This window comes from Haliotis rubra, unplaced genomic scaffold (assembly GCF_003918875.1).
Source record: "Haliotis rubra isolate DU_JTF1 unplaced genomic scaffold, ASM391887v1 Scf287, whole genome shotgun sequence".
Lineage (NCBI taxonomy): Eukaryota > Metazoa > Mollusca > Gastropoda > Lepetellida > Haliotidae > Haliotis > Haliotis rubra.
In genome coordinates, this window is record NW_025766954.1 from 714,455 (window position 1) to 731,248 (window position 16,794).

Genomic DNA, 16,794 nt, shown 5'->3' on the forward strand with positions numbered 1-16,794 from the left:
TGTCTCCAGCTCAAACAGACTGTAATACTAGTATATAATCACAGATCTGGAATAAATAGAAAACATATTACCTTTGGATACATTCTCTAAAAAGGTAACAATCACCTTCGCTGGACCCATATTCAGATGGAGAAAGTGTCAAAACATCAAAAGAAAAAACAAAATAAGAAAATTAAAACTAAGATTGCCACTCCTACTGAAACGTCAGTGGATCTACAGAACTTTTTTGACCCTCTCGAGATGGATTTTACTCCATCTTCAGAACGTATGAGTAGTAATAACTACTCTTCACGTTCACGTGAGCGATCACCTATATACCCACCATGAGCCATTCCAGTCGTCTTCATTGGAACTGCAGAGGACTTAGACATAATTTCCATGAACTGCAGTTATTAACAACAGATATAAACCCATCAGCTATTTGTTTACAGGAAACGTACCTTAAAAATACCGATAATTGTGATGTAAGACGCTTTAATTCTTTTCATTCTTTTTCTCCACCGGGTGCTAAGGCTACCGGGGGTGCTTCTGTTCTGGTGCGACAGGGTGTTATTCACAGTCCTGTTCCCCTGACCACAAACCTCCAAGCTGTAGCAGTTCGTCTTACACTGCAAATTACGTTCACACTTTGTTCCTTATACCTTCCACCTTCTTCAAATATTCAGAAGCTTGAACTCCAAAAATTGTGCGACCAGCTCCCTAAACCCTTTATCATCATTGGTGACCTAAATGGACATAATCCGTTATGGGGAAGTTCAAATATTAATCAAAAAGGAAAAGTGGTCGAAGATTTCATATCTGATAACGACCTTTGCATCTTTAATGATGACTCAAAAACGTACTTACATCTTGGTACAGGTGCATATTCATCACTAGATCTGTCACTTGCAGATTCAACTTTGTTGAGTGAATTCACATGGTCAGTCCACGATGACATGTGTGGAAGTGACCACTTTCGAACTATTTTGAAACCTGTGTCCCCATCTGATGTTCCTCCGTCATCACGATGGAATTTTAAAAAAGCTGACTGGCATTTATATGACACTCTTTGCACTAACAAATTGAAACCTGAGCTTTTCATGGACACCCCTGATCCCATAAAATGTTTCTCTGATGAACTAAATATAATTGCTGATGAATGTATTCCCAAGTCCTCTGCTGTTGCTCACATACGAAAACCATGGTTTGATGACAACTGCAAACAAGCAAGGAAGGCACGGAAAAAAGCTGAACACTATTTCCGTCGCCATCCTATGGTCCATAATCTCAATAAATTTAAGATCTTAAATGCCAAAGCTAGGCGTACTTTTAAACAAAGTAAACGTCAATCCTGGAGAAATTATGTATCAAACATCAATTCACGTACGCCCATGTCCAAGGTATGGGATATGGTACACAAAATCAAAGGTAAAGGCTCTAAAACTGGCATCCGCCATCTTAAAAATGGAAATGAATTATTAACAGATACTTCAGATATTGCAAATAAACTAGGTGAAACTTTGGCTAAGCACTCTTCCTCCTCTAACTATGTACCCAAATTTCAAAACTATCAACAGCAACAAGAAAAGAAACCTATTAATTTCAACACGGATAATTGGGAAGACTATAATGAATTATTTTCTATTCATGAGCTTCATAAAGCTCTTGACCAAGCTCACGATACCGCTGCAGGAGCTGATAACATACATTATCAACTCCTGAAGCACTTACCAGAATCCTGTTTAGAGACACTTTTACATATCTTTGATAGTATTTGGACGTCTGGTGGATTTCCGTCTTCATGGAGTGATGCAATAATTGTTCCAATTCCAAAACCTGGACGTGATCATACAGATCCTTCTAATTATCGACCAATTTCACTCACTAGCTGCGTTTGCAAAACCATGGAACGCATGATCAATAATCGATTAGTTTGGTACTTGGAAACCAACAACTTAATAACTGATATACAGTGTGGTTTCCGTAAAAACAGAAGTACAATTGATCATTTAGTGCGTTTGGAATCTTTTGTGAAAAATGCCATAATTAATAAACAACATGCAGTGTCGATCTTTTTCGATCTAGAAAAAGCATACGATACTACGTGGAAACATGGTATCTTAAGAGATTTACATGATTTTGGATTACGAGGCCGTTTGCCTCAATTTATATCCAACTTTTTACATGACAGACAATTTCAAGTCCGAGTGGGTTCTACCCTGTCTGACCATTATAATCAGGATCAGGGTGTCCCTCAAGGCAGTATTTTGTCTGTCACACTGTTTAGCATTAAGATAAACAGTTTATCCAAGGTTTTAAATGATTCAATAGATGGATCACTTTTTGTGGATGATTTTAATATTTCTTGTCGCGGTAAGAATATGCATACTATTGAACGACAACTGCAGTTGTGCTTAAACAAGATAGATAAATGGTGTCTGGAAAATGGCTTTAAATTTTCTAAATCCAAAACTAATTGTATACATTTCTGCCGTAAATACAAACCGCATAAAGACCCCGGAACTATCTCTAAATGGCACTCCCATCAAAGTTGTGAAGGAGGCCAAGTTCTTGGGTATTATTTTTGACTCACACTTAACGTTTCTACCACATATTAAAGCCCTTAAAAATAAATGCCTAAAGGCACTTGACTTGATGAAAGTCGTTTCAAATTCTAAGTGGGGAGGGGGATCAAGCTACCCTCTTACATCTGTATCGATCATTGGTCCGTTCCAAACTTGATTATGGCTCCATCGTATATGGTGGAACCTGCAGAAGCAACCTACAACTTTTAGATTCTGTCCACCACCAAGGCCTGAGACTTTGTCTTGGGTCCTTTCGAACTTCTCCTGTTGACAGTCTCTACGTTGAGGCAGATGAGCCATCTCTTGCACAACGCCGTATAAAATTATCTTTACAATATATTACTAAACTATATTCTAATGAGTCTAACCCTGCATATAACTGTGTCTTTCATCCCCTCTATGAGGATTTATACAACAAAAAACCTTCTCTTGTTCCGCCTCTTGGGCACAGAATTAAGCCATTCCTGTCCGCTGCCGGCATTCAGCTGGGAAATATAGCTCCTCCCCGTCTTCTTTCTTCTCCTCCTTGGCAACTGGTTAGGCCTGAAGTTGACCTAACTTTGACAAAGTTTAAGAAACCGGAAACTAATGAATTACAATATAATCAACTAAAAACTAAATATAACACACACAAATCCTTATTTACAGATAGGTCCAAGGACGGTGGCGCAGTGTCATGTGCCACGGTCATTGGATCCAGAACAATATCTTCTAGAATACCAGATAACAGCTCCATTTTTACAGCAGAAGCAAACGCCATATTAACGGCTCTTAAATATATTCAACGACATCCCAAACATAAACAATATATAATATTTTCTGACTCTCTTTCTTGTCTTCAGGCTATTAAAAATCTTTCTTGTAAACATCCACTTTTATTAGAAATTATTGAATTGTATAATGAGCTTGCTACTGGCCAATGCGACATCGTCTTTTGTTGGTTACCCAGCCACGTTGGCATTTCTGGGAACACAATGGCTGATATTGCTGCTAAGGCAGCACTCAACAAATCTGTGACACCACTTCTTATTCCTTACTCTGATTACAAAGCTTGCATTAGAACTTACATCCGTGATCTGATGCAGAAGAAGTGGGACACCCAAGTAGGTATTAATAAACTACATGAAATAAAACCTTATATTGGTTACACTCACTTGGGTTGTCAGTCCAGATTTGAAGAGGTCATTATGCGACGATGTCGCATTGGCCATACAAGGTATACTCACAACTACTTGTTGAAAGGTGAAGATCCTCCGTTTTGTATCCCTTGTGATGAGAGAGTCACAGTCAAGCATCTCCTGCTTGACTGTGTCGAATTCTCCATCATAAGGGATAAATATTTTAATGTTAAAACTGTTAAGGATCTTTTTAACACTGTTCATGTTCATTTAATTCTTGGTTTTTTAAAAGAAATTGATTTGATTACTGATTTTTGATTAATATGCTCTGTAAGTAGATGTATTTTAATGATTGGTAGTTTAGATTGTTAACTTAGATTGTTAGTGGCTGTGCCCTCAAAGGGGGTTAAAGTACCGTAAAATTATTGTCCTCCTGAGAGGGTACGTAAGTCCCAAATCATTTCAAGTAAATTTCAGTCTACCAGGTTTTTAATCGTAGTATGTTTGTCATTTTAATGTCTGGCTAAATCTCAGTATAAACGCCAATGGCTGAAGGGATGGTGTAAATCCAGCTAGGGTCCATGCAGGTAGCAAAAGTAATGTAAGTCCCCATGGGCCTTAGTATGGTGATCTACCTTCAGTTGTTGGCGATCTATAGCCCATTTTTTACATTGTATTGTCTTCTTTAATTGGAATATTTTAGCTTTGTTCGCTAGTTTTATATTGATATCTGTGATTATCTAGTATTTTTACTGTCCTTCGTCGGCAGGTTTTTATAATATCTATATATATATTATATTTCAATGTCAAATGTTCTCGTCACGATATGGCTGAAATATTGCTGATGTGACGTTAACAAATAACTCACTAACTCACTCACTCAGATGGAGAACTTCTGATATATTGTAATAGCAAGTACCACTTCCGTTTATTTATAAATGCATGACATGAATATAAACATATATGGCAGTGGAGATAACCTTTGGAGCTCAAGGTTTTAAGTTTGCAACAAAACGCGTGTCTAATATAGCTTATGGCTTCAGTCTGTAACATAACGAATGTCTATCCCCTGCTTAGATGAGAGTAATGGAGAAGATAGATAATCTGTATGACATATTTTGTTCTGTAGCTCTTGTGAAAAGAACTGAAATGCACTGTTACAAATGGAGCCATTCAGGAGTTTCCTGAATCTGAATCTCATCTGTCTACAGTGTGTAAAATGACGTTTGTCGAAAGGTCTAAGGCTTGCCTGTTCTTAATCTGGAAGATAACGTTCGTCTGAAGCTACGTAGTGTGTAAAATGAAATTATAATTTCATTAGTAAACATAGTAGATGTGATATTGGTATCTTCATCATGATATCCGGAAGCATGACATATTTAAAGCTAGCAAAGTCTCGCTATGCGAGATCTCGCGAGGCAAATTACCAATAAACTCTTCTTCATAAGGGCCGAAATTAGAAAAGAACACAGAGTAAAGGAAAAACATTTAATCAGATCATGCAGATGATCTATTGAGCGCGAATTCGAAACTTCCAACTAAAAAACCCTAGATAGGGTCAGTGGCCACACAAGTCATCCAGTGGAGCGACCTCCTCTTCCTGGCCAGCTCCACTCTGGTCCAGACCCACAGCACTCAACTGCAAGCAAAGAGCAAAGCCTTATCAACTATGACTTGGTTGAATCACTTAGATCAATCCAAAACTGTAATATGTTAAAATCCATTAAGATTGACATAAATTCAATAAAGTTCCTGGAATGAAGCTCAATCTTAGCAATGCAATAATTCTGAGACATGCAAAACAATCTTGGCAATTCAGGGTGGGAGTAGGGTAGGGAATAGGGTAGGGAATATTACATCTACTATGTTTACTAATGAAATTATAATTTCACTTTACAATTTCACAATATCACTAGTTCAAAGCCTGTTAGTGTCAAGTATCTTTGACAAGCAGAGGTCACTGCTGATTGTATTTCTCAGATAGAAGGTTCTGAACGTAGAGGCCTTGGTCCAGTTTTCCAACTTCAAAATGTCTGTGACAGAAGCACCTTTGGCAAATGCCTTTGAAGCACTAGCTCCTCTGAGAGAATGAGCTTTGTAGTGTGAAGTGTCAATACCAGCCTCGCTCATAAGGTTTGTCACCCATCTTGCAATACTTGGGGATGAAACCGGTTTATGCAGTTTCACATAGCTCAAGAGAAGGCCAGACCTACATTCATCTCTCCAAGGTTCTGTGCGTTCTAAGTATACTCTAAGGCACCGGGGTCCTTCCCATAGGCACTGAAACTCAAGGGATGAGGTTTTGTTCCTATCTTAGTCAGCTTGGTTGGTTTAATCAGAGTAAATTCTACTTCAGTGCCGCTGTCTACCACGTGTCTGATATCCAGGGAAGATAACTCTGAAGACCTGCTAGCAGAGGTTAGCATCAGCAGCATTGTCAACTTCTAAGATAACTTTTTGACCGACAAATAAGTATTATCTTTCAATTTTTTCAAATATTGCAGCACCAAAAATAACATCCCAGGCCACGGAGTATCTGGGTTGAGGAGGATTCTGATTAAAAGTCCCTGACATTAATTTCCTGACCAGTGGGTGCCGACCCACATTATAGCCCTCGATAGTGGGGTGAAAAGCAGACAAAGCAGATCTAGCTGTATTTATGGTCCTGTACTGATCATTCTCGTGGTACAAGTGAGTGAGAAAGTCTAAGATAGACTCTGCAGAGGTTGAAAAGGGATCAAAACCCCGTTGATTGCACCACCCAGTCCACCTATTCCAGGAAGCATTGTAAGCGCCTTGTGTGCCAGGTCGCCATTGGCAGAAGAGCAGCTGTGTAGTCGCCTCTGAAATTCCTCTGGTCTTGATGCTACGCCGGAAGCCTTCCATGCCGCTAACACCAAAGTGTTGTTTTCTATCAGTGGATGAGGCAGGTTTTGTGGGGAGTTTAACAGATCCCTCATCTGTGGGGGGAGGATTGGTTGTGTGACCGCCATCTCCAAGAGGAGTGGATACCAGGACTGACCTTGCCACACTGGAGTTTTGTCCTTTCGGATTTTCCACAGACACCTGCCTACCAGTGGGAACGGGGGAAAGGCACAAGGAATCCCCTGGTTCCAATTAGCTAGAAACGCACCTGTTGATTGTGCAAGGGGGTCTGGCCTCCAGCTGCAGAACAGCTTCATTTGGAAAGTGAATCTCGATGCAAAAAGGTCCATTGAGAAGGGGCCCAGAATCTGGTTGCATTGAGCAAAGATGTTTGGATTGAGCATCCAGTCGCTCGAGTCGTTGAAGTGGCGAGACTCCCAGTCCGCATGAATGTTCTCTACTCCTGGCAGATAGACGGCTGTTGAGAACATACGGTTCTGGAGACAGAAACCCCATATCTGCTTTGTGACCTGCAGCAGACTGACTGATTTCGCCCCAAATCGGTTCACATAAGCCATGGCTGTCTGATTGTCGACTTGGACCATAATGGATTGATCTTTGATCCCCTTGCAAAAGGTCAAGAGTGCCAGATAAATTGCCTTCAGCTCTAGAACATTTATGTGCATGCTCTGCTCTATCTCTGACCAGCGGCCTCCTGTTGATCTCTGGCCGCATATTGCTCCCCATCCCTTTTTTGTTGCATCCGTCTGGAGAATTACATCTGGATGAGCTGTCATGATTGGCTTGCCGTTGAAATTGGTGAGGTTGGTCATCCACCACTTCAATTCCTCCACACACACCGAAGCCAGAGTAATCATTGACTCGTAACTCTGGGAACGCAAAAGCTCCCTGCTCGAATGCATCTGCAGGTCACGACAATGCAGTTGAGCTGGTAAGATTGCTCTCATTGAAGCTGACAGTTTTCCTATCAAACTTGCCAGTTGTCGAATCCTTACCCGTTTCTTCTCATCATGTGACGACAGGTTGCTACGATGTTCTCTACCTTCTCCTCTGGTAAGATCAAAGTACGATCCACCGTGTCTATCTGAAACCCCAGGAACGTGATCGACTGGGTTGGTGACAGAACTGATTTCTTCCAGTTTATGACAAAGCCTAGGGACTGGAGGAGAAAGAGGAGGGTGTCCCTGTGTTGACTCAGCAGGGTCGGCGATTCCGCTATACACAAGATATCGTCCAGGTATATAATCAAGCGGATGCCTGCTCGCCGTGCCAAACTTACCACTGGAATGTGAATGCTCTTGGAGCTGGGGCAAGTCCAAATGGCATGCATCGGAACTGATACAGAACACCCTTCCAAGAGAAGCGGAGTAGCTTTTTCATGTGGGGTGCCATTGGGATGCTGAAATAAGCATCCTTTAGATCCAACTTGCAAAGGTAGTCCCCTTTGCGGATCAAGTCCCTTAGAAGGTGTAGTCCTTCCAACTTGAAGTGTTTGTAAGGAATGTGAGCATTCAGGGCCTTGAGATTTATGATTGGCCTCTGACCCCCCATCCTTCTTGGGAACCATGAACATAGGACTGATCAGAGTCCATCGAAGCAGATTGGGGAACAACCTCTATCACATGTTTGCAAAGCATTGATTGGATCTCCTGGCTCAAGGCTATCTGTCTTGTGAGCTTTAGTTTTGGTTTTAACACACGATTCTGAATAGGTTTTGACAACCTCGAAACCCGAAACTGTCTGAAGTATCCATGGATCTAACGTGATCTTTTGCCAGTTTTTAAATAGTATTCCAGACGACCCCCTATAAGGCTTTCCTTGTGGAACAAAAGATCCAGGTTTAGCTTTAGAATAGCTGGGATAACCTGTAGATGTAGCACTGAGGAAGGAGGAGCATTGTGGGAACAGGCGTTGATGACATTTGACCCACCTGGTATATGAGAGTCTGCGATTCTGACCGGGCTGACCGGCTCTTCCTCTGCCTCTGAAAGAGTTGCCTCTGAAACCTCTGTTGAAGGAGGGCTTGATGTGGAATGTGCCCCCACAACATTGTCTTCCTCCTGAGAAGGCATTCTCTGAAAGGACTGTCTATCAGGGTGACTGGGCCCTTGGTGTCTGAAAGTAGGTCTGCGAGCTAAACGTCTCTCAGCATCAAATATCAATTTGGCTTTAGTCTTACGTTTGACCTCCTTCAGCATGATGTCATAAAAGGCATCCCCAAAGAGTCAGCCCTTATCCTCTGACAAAGCTGTGTCATGCTTGAGAATGAGGCATTTAGCCTTCTTGACATCCTTAAAAAGTTTAGCCAGAATGTTTAGCCTTCTGTTGTAATTCATGGAGACATTGGCCTGACCGATAAGACAGGTAGTTTTCTCTACCAATTCCAACAGCTCAAAAATATCTAAATGGGCAGGGAATTCACATCTGCGGATCTTATCAAGATTATGCCACAGGTGACATAGTGGCCCCATGGAATTCAGAATCCGCTTTTGAATAAATTGAAGGGATTGGTCAAAGAGGTCGTTTAGATATGGATCCAGAGAAGGTGTCTGTAGACATTCCTCTGAAGGGACAGGGAGATCCTCTAGAATATTTACCTCCAGTTTGGAATCCTTGCAGAAGACAGAGACATTTCTCTGAGTCTGTCGTGAGATATGATGCGGGAGACACCATTCTGATGGGTCTTTAGCGTCAGCTAATGAGAAGGGGACGTAATCATCGAAAGCCTCTTTTGTTCCTGTCTTATTAGCCACCGGTTTAGACGGAACGAACCCCTTATCCCCGCGTTGATTCGTAGCAAGCTCAATGTATGATTCGTCTGAGCTTTCATTGCTCGAGAGGGAAGATTCTGAATCTGACTCAAATTCAGTAGCAGAAGCCACACGTGCGTATATTCGAGCACGTTTGTGCTGTTTTGAGTGGCTATCCGACCCCAAGTCTCGCTTGTTGCCCGACCCCGATGGTTGGGGGTGATGGGGCTTGTCAAAACCATCCACGTGGTTTTTCGACATATCATCAGCAGCAGATTTATGCGCCTCTGCGGGCACATTTTTCTGCTTAGATATACCATCTGGGTCCTGTATGGACCCTTTGATGGAAGAATTGTTATTCATATCAATCTATGCAAATGAAAACGATCATAACCGGAACGGCCGGCTCACGTGTCTAACTACATTGAGGCCATGATGAAGAAGGGTTTATGGGTAATTTGCCTCGTGAGATCTCGCATAGCGAGACTTCGCTAGCTTTAAATGTGGCCTACTTCCGGATATCATGATGAAGATACCAATATCACATCTACTATGTTTATGACATGAAACTGATGATTTGGCAAAGCATTGACGGCGCGAAAAAATCAGATTTCATGGACCATAAGTACAGTGTGCGAACTATTCATAGCGTTGCGTTTCAATGGGTCAACATTGTGGTTTCCTTAGAACACTGGGACAAACGCCCTCCAGGAGCCTCATGTATATTCATATTCCTGTTTTTCAGGAGCTGACTGGCGTTGAAACGTTTTACCCAGCCCTAAAAGTAAACATGTTACATTTTCTTTAAATGTTTAATAAAGATAATAATAATAATGAGAATATTTATAACGCGCCTTTTCCAGGCTAGATACCCTGCTCAAAGCGCTCAATCTGATCATTATTACCCCGGATAACCCATGCTGCCTGTTAGGCGCTAGAAGGTTAGTAGTCTCACGACTTATTTCACCGGGTACCCACTTCCTGCTGGGTGAACAGAGGTAATTGTGAACAAACTCACTTGCCTACGGTGAGACCACATGTATCACATGTGCTTTGTTGTGGGGCAGGGCTGAAGTCCTAGAAACTCTCAGGAGTTAAGCTGCCAACACGGTCACCCATCCAAGGGCATTTGGGCAGTATTTATTACAACTTGGGTCGCCCTGTCCCATAGATGTACAAAATGTACATGGCATGGATTATATACTTCAATTTATTTACAATTATTACTTTAATAACAGAAAGCAACAACGACACAATATTTACACTGACAATTCTCAATCATGCATCTACAATCGAAGAAAATGTTTTTGTTGGCATGATTAGGTAAAAAGCATTCAGTTGCATTCACAATTAAGATTAATGAGTTTATCAATTTGGTTCCAATTTGGTTATATGAAACAGACATTCAAAAAAGGTTAAAAATGAGTTTTCGCATGGGCTGTTTGGACACTCATGCAGGCCTTTTCTAAATATAACATTTATAAAAATCCAGTTCCACTGTATCTTCATATGTTTAAGAATGTGATTGCCCTGCACATGAATCTGTTCTTTAGGTGGATAGAAATGCATATGGGGTTAAATTCCAGAATCTTTGTGCATAATATAGCCATTGTTTTATCATTAGTATTTCTAAGGCCGTAATTACGTGACAGAAGGAGGAATTTAACCGTAGTTATGGTGGTGTTCACAAATTACGTTTCTTCTGCTAAACTTGATTCCAATGTATAATGATTATTATCCCTTGTGGTTACGCCCCATGTGGCTGGAAGTATCAAGCAACTGGATAATGTCTTGGCATCCCTGGTAGTCTTTCGCACACTATGAGAAGCATGGTATGTACAAAACGTCGGACGAAAAGTGAAATATGAGTGTAAAATTCATTTCTTATACGTGCTAAAGAATAGAAAGGAAAACACAGTGCGGGAAGGATCCAAGAAACACGAAATGTATGGCAACAAGATCCAACACCGACGCTGTAATACTGTAGGTAGTATATTGATCGTGTAACAAGAAGTGACCTTCGTGATACCAACATAAAATGTAGATTCTATCAACTGCCTAACTATGACAGAAGATACTGGCGTTTTATGTTTTATACCGCAAGAAAAAGTTGTTATTCCATTCGGGCGTGGTGTGCACGGGAGGTAAATAATTCATGTCCTGTCTCCCAAGGAAAACGTAATTCGATGTGTTTGACATTTGCTTGGGAGGATGTGATATTAAACAACAACATGAAGCATCTGCTGTCTGTGTGCGTGTAAATTATACACGTCAAAGACATGGCTTCTCTAGGTATTTCATGTCAGCTACGTCACTCAAAACAAGCAGTTGCCTGATCTTTTTTGTGCTACTGATAAATTCATGAACAAATACCAGGAAGCCACACACGGATTTTGATTTCAAAATGTCTCTAGGCTAAAGTTTCCCTATTGTTCTCGACAGTCACAATAAAACAGCAAGTACTCTGATGGACCGCATGCGTGTGTAGTGGTTAGAGCGTTCGCTCGGAGAGCGGAAGGTCGCGGGTTCGATCCCCGACCGCGTCATACCAAAAGACGTTAAAATATGGTACTTGTTGGTCCCTGCCTGGCGCCCGGCATTAATGGGGACAGCAAGGACTGGTCGGCTCGGAGTCAGTGTAATGTGTCTAAGTGGGGTATTCGTGCTTCACTGCGGCATGGTATCTCCGTGGGCTAGCACTATAAAACCAGCTTAAATCTGGGCTAGTACAAGCAGCCGCACATACCCATACACACGCATGCACGTCGTCATATGAGCGAAATATTCTCAAGCACGACGTTAAACCCAATTTCACCTCACCGAACATTTACCATGGCCTTAAAACCATCCAACCATTAATGTTGTAAAACATATATATATATATATATATATAAATATATAGGTTATTGCAGTGGAACTATTCGAAAAGTAAACTGTTCCAGTTTCGAAACAATGCAGTTGACATACTGGTAATGTGTTTAAGTATATTCACGTATTGTCTACCTTGGTCATCAGTTTGCATAGATGTACGTCACATGATAGGATACATGTGCACTAGAAAGTCAAAAACAGAAACGTGATAATCCTATCGAAATACCAAGAAATCAATAATGTTTTGAGAATCGTATTGTAAAATTGGTTGATCTTAAGATGAAGTAGAATATGACGGTCAACTCTATCAAAAGATTCATATGTACACGTGTATGCATGTGTTTGCGTGTCTGTGTGCGTGTTTGTGTTTGTGTGCATGTGTATGTATGAGTGTATATGTGTATATGTAAAATGAAGTAGACTATAACGAGAATTGTATTCTATAAGTCATGTCTATCAAAACATTTATATGTACACGTGCATGCATGTGTTTACGTGTTTGTGTGCGTGTTTGTGTTTGTGTGCATGTGTATATATGAGTGTATATGTGTATATGTAAAATGAAGTAGACTATAACGAGAATTGTATTCTATAAGTCATGTCTATCAAAACATTTATATGTACACGTGCATGCATGTGTTTACGTGTTTGTGTGCGTGTTTGTGTTTGTGTGCATGTGTATGTATGAGTGTATATGTGTATATGTAAAATGAAGTAGGCTATGACGAGAATTGTATTCTATAAGTCAAGTCTATCAAAAGATTTATATGTACACGTGTATGCATGTGTTTGCGTGTTTGTGTGCGTGTTTGTGTTTGTGTGCATGTGTATGTATGAGTGTATATGTAAAATGAAGTAGACTATGACGAGAATTGTATTCTATAAGTCAAGTCTATCAAAAGATTTATATGTACACGTGTATGCATGTGTTTGCGTGTTTGTGTGCGTGTTTGTGTTTGTGTGCATGTGTATGTATGAGTGTATATGTGTATATGTAAAATGAAGTAGACTATGACGAGAATTGTATTCTATAAGTCAAGTCTATCAAAAGATTTATATGTACACGTGCGTGCATGTGTTTACGTGTTTGTGTGCGTGTTTGTGTTTGTGTGTGTATGAGTGTATATGTGTATATGTAAAATGAAGTAGACTATGACGAGAATTGTATTCTATAAGTCAAGTCTATCAAAAGATTTATATGTACACGTGCATGCATGTGTTTGCGTGTGCATGTGTATGTGTGGGTTTATATGTGTTTATATCCGTGCGTAGGTTTGCGTTTGTGTGTCTATATGTGTATGTGTCAGTGTGCGTGTGTAGAAGTGTGTATATATGTGTGTGAATGTATATTGTTTGTGCGTATCAGCTGGTACTAACAACGACTAATCCTTCATTGTCAGTGTGCGCCCGCCATATATAATACTGCACGTTACTATGAATATACTCACCTAGTGAGAACAAACCCTTGCTGCATTCCCTGAATTCTGAGTGCCTTGAAGGTAAATACCATACTTGTCGTCTTTAGGTTTGACGAGGCCGGGAATCAAACCACCATCCTTGGGCTCTCCGGACGTACACTTCATCCACTCGACCACAGGGGCAGTCATGAAAGATATAGAGGAGGACGAGATCTTCCAGCACGGGACAGGAGAACTGGGTTTCAAAGAAGTGTATCAATGTGAAGAGTGCTTAACTACTGGCGAAAAAGGAGAATTATAGTGAACACATGAATACATATTGACATTATTTCAGCAACAATAGCTATTCTTGATATTAGCAGCTGCAGGCGTAACTATTTCCAAAGGATTCAGCAAATTAAAGGGGTAATTTTGTTCCGAACTTGATGAGCTTTGATTTCAATATTACGCTCACACCAAATATGGACAAAGTTTGTACAAGTAAACAACGTCTTCTTACAAACTGTATTACCTGATGGAAGAATTGCCCACTGTTATCATGGTGATAGTGGTGGAGAGGCTGTGCAAAATGCACTAAGGTATGAGCTTACTTGGGTTTGGGTGAGTAAACATTTATCAATATTGATAATTCGAAACAGACCAATATGATGATATTTTACGGAGAATAACTGTATAAGTGTAATGTTAAAAAGCTGAGTCAATTAGGGTTGGACAATTCATGACTTTCCCAGTCATTTCTAGAAATTACCGAAATACCTCACAAAACATTTCTTGAACTTGAAAACATCTTCCATTGTGAATGATTCAGAAATAAATATATTCATTCACATTATTATTTATGTACATCAGGTACAGTCAGATGATTATGTGATTTTTAAGCTATGGTGACAGTGGTTGGAACACCCATTCATTTAAAAAGAATTATTATTATTATGAAAATATGACGCACGTAAGACACTAACAAATGTCTAATAATAGAAAGTACTTGGATAATGCACTCTGAACACAGTGAGACTGATATCAATACGCATAACGGTAACTAACGAGATCGGATGGTCAGTCTAGCTGACTTGCTTGACACACATCATCGTATCCCAGTTGCGTAGATCGATACTCATGCTGTTGATCACTGGGTTGTCTGGTCCAGACTCGATTATTTACAGACCGCCGCCATATAGCTGAGTGCGGCGTAAAAATAAACTCACTCACACTAGCTCTAACTGTAAATTATATACCTTAAACAAATTCATGGTGCGTGTATGTGCGCGCGTCTGCACGAGAGGGTGAGTTATCTATTCTTACACATCCCATGCAGTAATGTTTACAGTCGACCTTTTTAAATAATTTTATAAGGTCGTGTGATGCCCTCTTCATCCTTCCTTGAGTACTTATACCAATTGATTCTGTCTCCTCATGTTGCATGAAACTACCGGTTGGTGGATATTTGCAGTGTATCTTTCCCCTTCGAGGGCCTGATCTGTCGTGATGAGACGGTTCCAAGGGGAATCCAAGTAACCGCCGGTGCGAGAGATCACCATAAAGATCAGTCAAGCATGTGTGATTGGAAAACACCATCAGTCTGGTGGGGCCGCACGTTAACGATATGTCAGAGATGACAGAATGTAGGGAAATCGTTCAGTTACCATGTCATTTTGCACGGTGTTGATACGATAGATGAAAGTGTACAGTTTAAAGATTTTCCTCTTAGTGCGTTCTACTCGATATGGGAAAATTCCAAAAGACGAATTTGGATATCTTTGCACTGAGAGATAACTGACGTTAAGCTAAAGGAGACATATTACCAGAAATAAAAATATATCGCTTCTGTGAGTCGATAATACAAGCATCGTTTTGCCAGAAACAGGTCCCTGGAAAAGGTGAACAGTGTAGATGGGTATAATAATAACAATAAGTCATCTTCCATAGCACGGTCTCCAAACACTATGTGATTACTCGTGGCGCTCAATCAGAATCTGATTATTATTACATGGGATAACCAAGCTGCCTGTTTGGCGCTAGAAGGTTATAGTCACATGACTTTATCCAACCGGGTACCCATTTTCTGCTGGGTGAACAGAGGCAATTTTGAACAAACTCACTTGCCTAAGGTGAGACCACATGTATCAGATGTGCTTCGTTGTGGGGTAAGACTGAAGTCGTAAAAACTCTCAGGAGTCAAGGACCCGTGAAGGTCACTCACTCACTCACTCACTCACTCAGGAGTCAAGCTGTCCGAGCTCGCCGTTGCTTAACTTCAACTGATTCGTGACCTGAGTTCTGTGCACAGGATCACACACCACCAAAGTATGTATATAACACAGGGGTGAGTGTCTGAATGAGCGGAGTTAAGTGCTGCTTTGAGTGTGCAAGATATACTGACGAGCAGAGCTGCGCCCCTTTATGTTGGTTCGAATCACGGTTTGCCATGATTGTTTCTCTTACTGCCATACTCCTGATCGTGGGTTTCAGGACGTCGCAACTTTAGGTTTCCCCATCACATTGACACATCGTCATATTTCTTGAATTCTTGTCAAACCTTGACCTAGTCGGTATTACAAGTGAAAATAATTATGGTAAAGAACCTGGTCAGGATATGTAGTTTAGAGATGTTGTTCACTAAAGAAATAAAATATGAAAGACAATTAATCAATGACTGTATAATGTTTCAGAATATTTTAGCAGTTATTTCTACTTTGTCATTTTTGTAAGTTTTGGCACCTTCAAAACATCGATCAGCAGAGCGGGATTGAATGCATCGATGTACCAGTGCTTATGAAAATCTCTCTTATCTCATATTCGTGTTTGTATTAATCTATGACCTGGTTCAACTCAACCGTCTGAATGTGAATCTGAATGTCTGGCGTTCGTCCGCCGAATGCACGACCCTGCCACAATTCTGTCCTATCTTGTCACTGTGCCGGACGTCGCTGTGTGACGTGTGCCTGCACTGTTCCGGCCACAGCCTCATTACACAGCCAAGGTTCAGCAATCTTCTTTCCGCGAGTCGGGCATTCTTTCCTGTTGTAAATGTCACCATGTGCTGCTCCTTTGAAACATACCTCTTTGGCTGAACCTTGTTTCACAGATGTTCGTGGTTGTTTATAGCACCTTGCTTCGTTTACTTTTGTATTGATTCTATTTCAATCAATATCCATGCCTATGCCATGTTTCCCCAATTGCACAAAAG

General features: G+C 40.7%; 1 protein-coding gene across 1 annotated transcript; it reads right to left on the reverse strand.

The window, feature by feature from the left end:
- Positions 1-6,387: 6,387 nt before the first annotated feature.
- LOC124281640 lies at positions 6,388-8,119 on the reverse strand. Its single transcript, XM_046717574.1, has 2 exons — positions 7,848-8,119; positions 6,388-7,720 (listed from the first exon to the last, which is right to left on the reverse strand). Exons 1-2 carry the CDS (start codon positions 8,117-8,119, stop codon positions 6,388-6,390), a joined length of 1,605 nt encoding a protein of 534 aa, XP_046573530.1.
- Between the last annotated feature and the right edge of the window lie 8,675 nt (positions 8,120-16,794).

Bases quoted from the DNA above. Each gene is read 5' to 3' on its own strand.
- LOC124281640 (XM_046717574.1), bottom strand. From the start codon at position 8,119: ATGGGGGGTCAGAGGCCAATCATAAATCTCAAGGCCCTGAATGCTCAC. The intron at 7,721-7,847 runs GTAAGTTTGGCA...TCCAGTCCCTAG, and splicing joins AGAGCATTCACATTCCAGTG to GCTTTGTCATAAACTGGAAG.